This window comes from Drosophila miranda (genome assembly GCF_003369915.1).
Source record: "Drosophila miranda strain MSH22 chromosome Y unlocalized genomic scaffold, D.miranda_PacBio2.1 Contig_Y1_pilon, whole genome shotgun sequence".
NCBI classification, from domain to species: domain Eukaryota; kingdom Metazoa; phylum Arthropoda; class Insecta; order Diptera; family Drosophilidae; genus Drosophila; species Drosophila miranda.
Genome location: NW_022881603.1, coordinates 48,104,150 through 48,114,410, shown reverse-complemented (window position 1 = coordinate 48,114,410; position 10,261 = coordinate 48,104,150). Strand labels below are relative to the sequence as shown.

Genomic DNA, 10,261 nt, shown 5'->3' with positions numbered 1-10,261 from the left:
AATGTGTGAATACCTGGAAAGCTCCATATTCTACACCTTTGGAGTGCCGGAAGTTGTTCTAACGGATAATGGTTCGCAGTTCAAATCAAGTTGTTTCGAAGCTTTTCTTACAAGTTTTGGCATTACACATCGGTGTACGGCTATACATTCTCCTCAGGCCAATGCTAGTGAACGATTAAACAGATCGGTTCTGGCAGCCATCCGCGCTTATATTGGAAGTGACCATTCCAATTGGGACGCTAATTTGAACGCTATCAATGGTGCACTTAGAGCAGCGGTGCATCGAAGTACTGGTTATTCACCATATTTCCTTGTTTTTGGTCAGAACATGATTCTGAACGGAGGAGATTATACCCTATTGCGAAACGTGGATCTGCTAAGCAACGACGTCCGATTAGAACACTCCGATCTGTTACAACTGGCAAGACAAGACGCTAAGAAAAACATAAAGAAATCACATGAGCTTAACGCGAAGAAATATAATCTACGGAGTAGGAACGTACAACTTAAAACGGGTGACGAGGTTTTTGCTCGTAACTTTACCCAGAGCAACGCGAGTAAGAAGTTTAGTTCGAAGTTAGCTCCGGTTTTCATTTCTGCAAAGGTTCTCAAAAAAAGAAGCCCATATTATTATGAGTTGGTGAACCCAGCAGGGAAAAAGATTGGAGTTTTCCATCTCAAAGATATTCAGGTGAAGAATAAATAACAGCATTTTTTTCAGATAATGTACCTTCGAGCAGGTCTTGTTTCATTATCTGTGGTTGTAGTGTCCAACTATTCGAAAATCAAAAGAAAAAAAAAAAAAAGAAAGGAAAAGGTCGAACAAGGTACACTTTAGGTACACTTTCTAGAAAGATACTTTTCATACCGCCCTCGCTAGCATAGCTCGAAGAAATTGGTGGAATGCAGGAGATCCAGAAGATCATCCGATTGCACAGTTATGTTAAAGCTTAAAGCTCAGCTTAGGCATGCAATAGGTACAGGCGAATAGACTTTATTCATGTGAAATCATTCCCCTGCATAGTTTCACTTACGGCACACGTATATATAGATTTTCGTGATTTTCGCAATCGCAGAGTGAATGGTGAAGACACGTGGAGTTACATAACTTCCAATTTTTCACTATTATCTAATCATCCGCTGTTTATATGGATTAATAAATCCGAAGAGTGGCGTTAGCTGAACTACCCGAGGGAAAAGTGAAAATAAAGTGAAATTCTTGAAAGAAGCAAAGGTACGTTAGTCCACCGTGGAAAGATAAGGTTCTGACACAGTTTTATTTAGGGATAGGAGTACTGGAAAATCTTAATACAGCCAAGCCGGCCAACCAATCTACGGTATCAACTACTAAAACAACCAAGCTGACCGTTTGGGAGTTAGCGCAGTGCACATCCACGGCGGCAAAGTGAAGGCTGAACCGTTGACGTTGGGCTAGCTCAATATCGGAAATCATTTACGGCTCATGAAAGACCAACCACCATACACCACTGCTGGACGTCCGAATATCAGTTTGAACCTGCCGATCTCGTAAAAAAAAAAGCCGGAGGACATAATCGTCACCAACCTACGAAAACTTACAAAGGATTGAGTAATTAGGCTAGCCTAAACCACATTGCCTCAGAACCACTCTTGCTGTCAGCAGATTTGTGTTTATTTTGATTCCCGTGTTTCTCAAATTAAATTTCAAGTGCAAGTTCCCGTTTGCCTTTATCACTATCACATAAAAATCTATACGCTGCTGCTCTAAGAACCAGCTGATTAGATCCACATATTCATATCTCGTTTATCATTGTGTTGATTAATGTAGTAACTAAATAGCTTCCTCCAATGAGTAAATTTGTAACGTAACTGACGATTTTGAAAACTGAGCAATATGAGTTCGGGATAATGTGTTTCTCTTTATATATATATATACATTTATACTGACCAACCTCTAAATTACACAGTGCATACAAATGAATCCGTCAAAGTCATCTTGGGCCCAACGATACACCGATGAGTTTAACCAATTACTGTGAGTACCACTAGTGGCTGAAACCACAATGTCTATACACCAATGCAGGCGTAAGTTTGTTGAAGTAGATATATATATACTGATTTGAAAGAATATTACCCCCCTCAAATGCTCAAATAATTAAGTTTTTTTTGCTGATCCAAGAAGAAGGAAGTCTGTATATTTTTGTTTATTTGTAAATGTAAGGAATCGGATTATATCTGTAATTAATGTAAAAAAAAAAAAAAAAAAAAAAATATATATATATATATATCAATACAATCTCACATGGTTAGGGACATTTAACATAAAAATAAAAGGAATTTGCAATCATGAATATGTCTACCTAAACTAAATATTATCTCCGTCCGTCAAGTACTTATGCTTATCTCCCTCAAAATGCACTAGAAGATGTTGGATCTTTGAATTGGGACAACGCCCGAATGTAAACGCGTTTGTCATGGGTGGGGGGGTAAAGACTAGGGACCAATATCACCGCTGTTCCCTCCATCAGACAGAAGACGAACTACACTTTTTCTAAGCGTTTTCTAAATGCGTATCGGCGCAGAGTGGAAATAAGTTTTTGTTATTGGTTATTGATATTAACGTCGAGATCCTGCTTATTTTTTTTTTGAAGCGCATTATATTGATTTGTGTCAGGAAAACTGTGTAGCTAGGGGAGAAAGAACCCCGACCAATCCGACGAGCTGGACCCGAGCACAGCAAGAATGCGCGCATTCGAACCTAGCTTCCTATTAACATGAGGCCAGAAAAAACCATCTATTGGCCACGGTCGGAGTTAGAGCCTAAATAGGCTCTGGCCCTAACTCACTGGCAAAGACTGAACACTACAGAGCTGCTTAAAGCGATGGCGGCTTGTCTCGTCAGCCAGGCAAATGTTCTGGCAGCGATGGTCCCGGGAGTATGTGCTGGGCTTGCAAATAAGATGCAAGTGGCACCAGGAGGAACCCAACATCAAGGAAGGCGACCTCGTAATCGTCGCCGAGGACAACCTGCCCCCTCAACAGTTGCTGCTCGGAAGAGTGGTCGGAGCAACCGCAGGGCAGGACGGAAGGGTCAGAGTGGTCGACCTAAGGACACGCAGCGGAGCCACGTTCAGGAGGCCAATCCACAAGTTGGCGCTCCTGCCACTGGCTTGAAGCCTTCCAGGCATTCAACGGGGCCGGTGTAGCGCCATTTCGCTTATAATTTGTATTCGAATAAGATTAGGATCGAATTTGATGAAGTCTAGTGTAAGTTAGGCTAGGGGAAAGCGGGAGCGCAATAAAAGCTCGCTCTCTCGCTCTTGGCGAATTCGCCCCGCTTTGCCACCGTAGGTACGATAGGCTTAAAAGAAATTGTTTGAATATAGGGGTCAACAAAATCTATTGAAAACGAACGCACGCACTTATTATTTTTCCATCGTAAAATACATTAATTTGCAGCCACCCAAAGTTTTCGGTAATTCATATTTAGAAAAACTATTCTAAAATTTCACGGACCGTTGGCATCACTTTTCGATGCCAATGCCAACACACCGCACAATGCATCTTCGGGTGGCCGGACCAGTGCCACTTGATTGGATGCGCCATCTCCACCTGACAGATGTAGCTTGGGCGGCCGAACCAGAGCCGCTCGCCATCTCCAACTTTTTTGCCCACGCTGCACGCCAACACCAAAAATCCAGCCAGCCAACAACAAGGCACAGGGGGACAACAGAGCCGGCCGGTATACAGCGCAATGTTCGCATTGCGTTTGTTATGCCGGCCGGTGCTCCGTTGTTGTTTGTCCTCCTGTTAGAAATAAAAATAAATATAAATAATATGTTTATATGTTGTAAATGTATGTACATATGTCAATTATCGTTTATTTTACCTTGTCTGCATCAATGTTTTTGTTGTAGATGTCACTCCTGTTGTATCGTAGATATTTTGTCCGTAGTTTTAGTTTTTCCATAGCTTTAGTTACTTACCTGTGATATTAGGAATACGATTTTGTAAACTTATGTAGTTGTTCTGTAGTTAAATTGTAATTTTTTCGATGTTTTCTGATTAGTTTTACCTTTTTCCTCTTCTTCCCCACCTTTCTGCCATTACCATATTCCCTTATACAAGTGGTAACACTAAAAATACCACGTAAATACCAGACCTTAATGACCGATAACACCCAAAAGCCAATTCAAATTCAAATTGCATTTTTCAATGCCAGTGTGATATCGGTCGCAAATTCGGCAATTACGCCCAGCCAAATTTTCACTGCCAATTCGATGCCACTCAGCCAACTGCCCCAACAAAGCCAATGCAATCGCCCACATGTTGCTATGCGGTCGACTCTTCGGAGCGTCTCGCGACCGGATCCTAAGATTCGGAAGTTAAAAGTAACCGGGCGATTAAACGTGAGCAGGCAAGCCAAATAAGCACATCAACAGCCACTACTAATTTCCCCCCTCCCCTTCCCACCAAAGAGTAGCCAATACAACAACACTCTCTCGACACACAGCACAGAAAAACAGCCACTAACAGACAGCCATTAAATTTTCCATTGCCTACTTATCGGTGCTGCTGCCCTCGGACCACTTTCATCTCACTCAATATCGGGGTGAGAGCACCGGTAAGTGACGGTCGGCGATCGGGGGAGAGTGACAGTCGGCAACAAATGAGAGTTCCACCATGAACCTCGGCCAAGTTTGCCACTCCCATCTCGTCCACCCACTTGAGAGGTTGCGATCGTCGGACGTGCGGGCTATTGACCATACCGGCAGCCAATACAAGTGCATATACATATACATATACATATATATGCAAAGTCCGGTTTTCGTCGCCGTGCCGTGCCTTGCCAATTTAAAAAAAACGTTTTCTTGACCTTGCGCCGTTTTCCGTGTGTGTCCATCGTCGTGCGTTTGTTTGCGTGTGTGTGTGTGCTTGCTTGTGCCGTCTCGTGTATTAATAACTGTTCAAAATTCTTAATTAACGCCAATAAGGAATACCTTAAAATACCGACGCCAAGCCAAGCAGCCATTTTCCCAACTCGCCCCACACACATTCGTTACAGGTCGTTACTGTTGTTGAGATTCTTCAAGCTCGATTATCGTAAGAATGGTAAGCTGAGCCTCTCTTGGTGGTCTGCGAGTGCTGGCAGCTCCTCGTCCAGCCATTCCTGTATCCCTGGCGCGATGTCGGGAGGCTACGGGTCGGGGACTCGTTCCGGATCATCTTCGGCGGTTTGTCGATTCCTGGGTTGTAAGTGTGGTCGGGGTCCTCGGGGAGGATTGTCGCATCGAATGCGCTTGTTGGTTCGACTTCGCGAGTGTATTCGCTTGTGCTGGCGACGACAGCGGGGGTGTCGACCATGGGAGGGGTGCCCGTGCGGGTCTCGGTGGCAATCCTAGCTTTGGACCGACGGCTAATTTGGGCGACGCAGGTTTCGGACATGGCTCCGGGTGTAGTGTTGGGCCGCATGCCGGCGCTGTGCGAGGGGTTGCCTGGGAGGCGTTCCATGATGTCTTTGACGATCGATGGAGTGTTGGCTCCAGCGCCTCGTGTGGCGGGGGTCGCCTTTCCCCGTTCCTGCCTGAGAGGACTCGGGAGTAGCTGGTCGGTCTCTATCGTAGAGTTCTTGTTTCTTGTGTCGATGGCGTTGTCGCTGCAGTCCTGGGACAGGGTGGCGGTCGGAGGTGGTTCCTCGAGCGTCTGGCTGCTGTGTGGCGTTTGTGGCCGGTGGGGCCGTGCTGTCTTCTGGAGGGGCGTCCTGGATTCCTTTGCCTTCGTTGGTGGAACCGCTTCGGTGCCCTCAGAGGACCGGCTCGCTTTCTTCGTTGCTTTGCTTGATTTTTGGATTCTCGGCGTGGGGCTAGTGTGCCTCATTGCTGCCGTGGGTTTTGTGTTGCTCGTTTCTTGTGCTTGTGTCTCGTTTCGTTTCGGGGGAGTTCATGGGTTCTGGGGTGTGTACTTGGCTGGCGGTGATCATCGGCGTGTTTGAGACGGGGCGTTGATCTTGACCTTGATGGAAGAGGCGTGTGGTGCCGCACTGTATCATCGTGTCGCTAGCGCATAGGAAATCCATCCGCACGATGACTTGCTCGAGCATATTCGATAGTACTAAGAGCCGAATCTGTACCTCCCGCTCGTCTAGTCGGACGCGCGCTAGCAAGATCTGAGTTATCTCGCGTGCGGAGCCGCCGGCCATACGGATATGGACGCACGCCCCGCGTAGGTCGTTGTTGTTCCGGTACGTTCCAGTGGGTTTTTCGGAATTGGGCCCGATTCGTCTCACCTTCGTTTTGCGCTCGTTGTGCCATTGTCCGCTCCTGTATACTTTCGTATTCCGTGGCCAATATCGTGAGTTGTGCTAGGCTTCGTAGTTCGTGTCTTCGCACGAATAGCTGGTACGGTGGGGAGTGTTGTCGTAGATCCTGCTGAGTTCTTGGGCATCGTCGTACCCAGCGTGGTGCATGAGCAAACGAAGCTCGATGACGAAGTCCTTGAACGGTTCGCCTACCGCTTGTTTGTGGTCCTTGATCTGGTCTTCCAGCTGCTCGAAGTACCGGGGAGGCAGGAAGAAGGCTAGGAATTCCTGACGGAACTCGGTCCATGTAGTTGGCTGGTGCGGAACCATCGGTTGGCTCGGTCGGTGAGGAGCTCCGTCATGGCTCGCGGCAGGAAGTTTATGTCTACCACGTACGAGAGGGCACGCTCTTTCAGTAGCTCAACGAAAGACAGTGGTTCATCCTGCCGTCGAACTGGATTCCCCACTTCCGAATCCGTTCCGCCATCTGCGCGGCGTCACTGTAGTACTGTAGTCACTGTTGCCCCCCGTGGTTCCACGGGGTCGTAGGCTGAGCTCGGGGTCTGTCTTTCGCTTCTCCGCTTGTACCGAGGTGCCGGGCTTTGGTGATCTGGCTCGTCCTGGAGATCTGGCGTACTGTCGCTCGAGCTCCGCCAGTCTGACCCAGGCGTCGTGTTCGAGGGGCCCGGCGACTAGTTCGGCGAAATTTCTCCGCAAATCTTCCGCGTTACCCTCGCGGCTGAATCCGAATTCCTTGGCGAAGGATTCCAGCTCACCCTTCCGGTACTCACCCTTGGGTTGGCGAATCCAGGGTAATTCTCACCGGGCTGTTCCTTTGTATGGGATTCGAGCTGGGTCGAGCTTTGCCGCGGGCTTTTCGAATTTCTTCTCGGGATGATGGAACCCTTCGCGTTTCTCTATCGCTGAGCTGCGCTTTCGTTATGCATGCGTTCAATTTACGTTGGGCGAGGCGCTGTAATTTAGTATCAGGTTTTATGCTTATAATATGTCGGGGGAACCCTTTTAGGTTCGTTACAAGACAAAAAGCTAACTGCTATGGTGGGTTAAATACGTTTATGTAAATTTAAAATTTAGAATCTGGTGTTTTCTCGCAGGTTAGAGAGTTTTTCATAGATTTCGGCGCATGTGAAATATAACGAATGCCCCATCTCGGGGCACTGGCAGCTGCGATAGGAAATCACCGGCATCATAGCAGTTCTTGAATAAATCGACAATGTATTTTCTTTCTACGCTATCGCTGGGCGGTGCCAATCGCTTGGCGCCTTCTTTGGATATGTGCTACAAAACGATTCAGGTATAAATATATCAATATTAAACATATGTATGAGTGTGGTAAAACAACCCACCATTAAGGCTGGAAATATGGAAAGATTGCCAAAGGGTGGTGGCCTGTTAAGTGACTTCTGATTGAAGACCTTGTCAGTATCATATCTCTCAGCATGGCCCGCTATCCTCTCCGGTGCTCGAACTTCTGCGTTTCCGGACCCGGTTCTGGTCCGATTTTGCATCTCTACTGCGAATGATGAGAATGAGTAAGCCGCCGAATATACATTGGGGAACTTTGTTTTTTTTTTAGTTTTAGTTTTTAGTTTTTACTAAATTTTACCCATTTTCCTGTAAAAAAATCTTACAAAAGTACCACCACTTGGATTACGTCTTATTTTGACACTAGTTTCACACTATACTCAGTTTTAAACAATTTTTTGCTTTGCGTATTTGTGTTGACAGATGAATGACGATTCTCGTTGCTGCAATTTTTAAAGTAATCGGATTTATATTTGTTGTAGTGAACTTCTGCAATAGATTGATCGGTAAGATACAAAAATTTTGGTTGTACGTGTGATAATCGACCTGGTCATAAAGCCAGTGGGTGTTGCCGTTTCTACGACGATTGGGATGTTGTTCGCAGTGGAGTAATCGTTGAGTTTGACCGACACGTGTGCGGCGGCCGCGAGGACGAGGAGAGTCAACAGGGTGTTCATAGCTTGTATGTTTTCTTACGTTGGTTGACACCGGAGGGGTGCGCAGTGTTTCGGTAGGGTGATTGGTTTGGCTGCGTCGGGCGAGTCTCTGACTGAGGTTGTAGGTTCAGGTGGCGTCTTCTCCTACTGAGGGCGTACTGATGGATGGGAGCTCGAGTTGCTGCTATTTAAGCCGTTTTGGGGAGTCGATTTTTACGGAGCCAGCTCTTCTTTGGTCTTCTGTGCTGCACCGGGGGGTGTTTTGGGTCAGACGCGTGCCGCGTTTTGCTGATGCTGTCTTTTTTAGCCGGGTATCTCGGGTTTTGCTGACTCTGCGGTGCCGTGGTTGGGGCGTCGGGTTAATTTCTCGTTGCTTTCCTCGTCGATGTCAGCATTCTCATGTAGGTCGGTGGGTTCTTCGGGCTCGCTATCGCGATATTTCCTCAGGTCGTTACTGTTGTTGAGATGATTCAGGCTCAAGCTTCAAGACATTCCAGTATCCCTGCCGCGATGGCGGGAGGCCACGGGTCGGGGACTCGTTCCGGATCTTTTCTTGGACGTTGACATGCAATGACTACATCTTTCAAGAGGCGATGCAGTTACTGCACCGTCAAGTGGCCCGTGTGAAACCAGCAGAAGGCTGTTACGCGCGGATCCCAGGCAAGGCGCAGCCCCCTCCCGCCCAACCGACCGAGGGGCACTGCCGCATGACGCGCGGTGCGTAGCCGAACCGAACGCGAACATGCAAGAAAGATAGCTATTAGACTAACATTCGAGGAAAATTAGCACTAAACTTACTAAGAAACTAAGCATGTAATCAAAATACAAATACCACTACAATTAGTAATTACTAGAAAGGTGTGTAAGGATTAGTAATTTAAAAAGAGGAAGAGAATTAGTGGTGGATATAATATGGTAGAGGGAATTATAATCCGAGCATAAGACCCTAAACGGTTCATGCAAGGAATAATTCGATCTACAAAGTGGAAGGAACAACGGTATAAAATTTCTAGTCAGTCTAATAGGAACCGTGAAGTTTATGCGGCTCAACAGATCAGGGCTGTCTATGTCACCCCTGATCAAGTTGTGCATAAATATCACACCAAGCATTTTTCTACGGTTAACCAAGGATGGGAGGTTTACTAATAGAAGTCTACTAGAGTAAGATGGGAGTCTTACACCCGCATACCAGTTAAGGCCCCGCAGAGCAAAGAGTAAAAAGTTTTTCTGTACTGATTCTATACGGTTCTGGTGTACTTTGTACTGAGGGCACCATACACAGGAGCCGTATTCTTTGTTATATAGGGGTCGTCAAATTCCTTTGAAAAGGAATGTTCGGAAAACTTTAACTTGGGGTGTAACATAACACCCAGATCATCCACCAGGGTAATTCTCTCAAGAGGACCACCAAATAGTGTATAGGGAGCCAACAAAGGGCTAGAACGATGAAATGTCATAACTTTGCATTTCGAGGCATTAAGGTGTAACAAGTTTGCACAACACCATGACTGAAAGTTATTGAGATCGGATTGCAAGCGAGAATGAAATGAAATGTCTTTGTACTGGACACAGAGTTTAACATCATCCGCATACATAAGTACTCGAGAGTATGTTAATACTGAAAGCAAGTCATTAATAAAGAGTGTGAGTAGATGGCTGCCCTGTGGTACTCCCGAAGAAACCCTTACTGGTAAAGAGAGGGAGTTTTTGAAGAGGACTCTTTGAGACCTGGAACAAAGATAGCTAGAAATCCATCTCAGAGGGTTGGGCGGAAACCCTAAAAGGTCAAGTTTATGCGCTAAAAGGGAATGGTTTACAGAGTCGAATGCTTTACTAAAGTCGGTGTAAATAACATCCGTCTGTAAGTTACCTTGAAAGCCTTTAATAATGAAAGAGGTAAACTCTAACAAGTTCGTGGTGGTTGATCGCCGCCTTATAAATCCATGCTGAGTTGGAGATATAAGTGACTTGCAGAGATGTTGCAAGTGCGGAGTTAAAACCT

General features: G+C 46.2%; 2 protein-coding genes across 4 annotated transcripts; both read right to left on the bottom strand.

Moving 5' to 3' along the window:
- Positions 1–3,422: 3,422 nt before the first annotated feature.
- LOC117191334 lies at positions 3,423–4,254 on the bottom strand. 2 transcript variants are annotated; one of them, XR_004474007.1, is made up of 3 exons: positions 4,055–4,254; positions 3,869–3,965; positions 3,423–3,786 (listed from the first exon to the last, which is right to left on the bottom strand). XR_004474007.1 is itself a non-coding variant. In XM_033396238.1 (2 exons), exons 1-2 carry the CDS (start codon positions 3,947–3,949, stop codon positions 3,475–3,477), a joined length of 393 nt encoding a protein of 130 aa, XP_033252129.1. In that variant the 5' UTR covers positions 3,950–4,252; the 3' UTR covers positions 3,423–3,474. The 2 variants fall into 2 exon arrangements, 1 of the variants encoding a protein (XP_033252129.1); XM_033396238.1 differs by having other exon boundaries at positions 3,869–4,252.
- Positions 4,255–7,320: 3,066 nt separating this feature from the next.
- On the bottom strand, positions 7,321–8,008 carry LOC117190940. 2 transcript variants are annotated; one of them, XM_033395936.1, is made up of 3 exons: positions 7,905–8,008; positions 7,645–7,811; positions 7,321–7,576 (listed from the first exon to the last, which is right to left on the bottom strand). In XM_033395936.1, exons 1-3 carry the CDS (start codon positions 7,906–7,908, stop codon positions 7,406–7,408), a joined length of 342 nt encoding a protein of 113 aa, XP_033251827.1. In that variant the 5' UTR covers positions 7,909–8,008; the 3' UTR covers positions 7,321–7,405. The 2 variants fall into 2 exon arrangements, with proteins under 2 accessions (XP_033251827.1, XP_033251828.1); XM_033395937.1 differs by having other exon boundaries at positions 7,645–7,808; positions 7,905–8,002.
- Between the last annotated feature and the right edge of the window lie 2,253 nt (positions 8,009–10,261).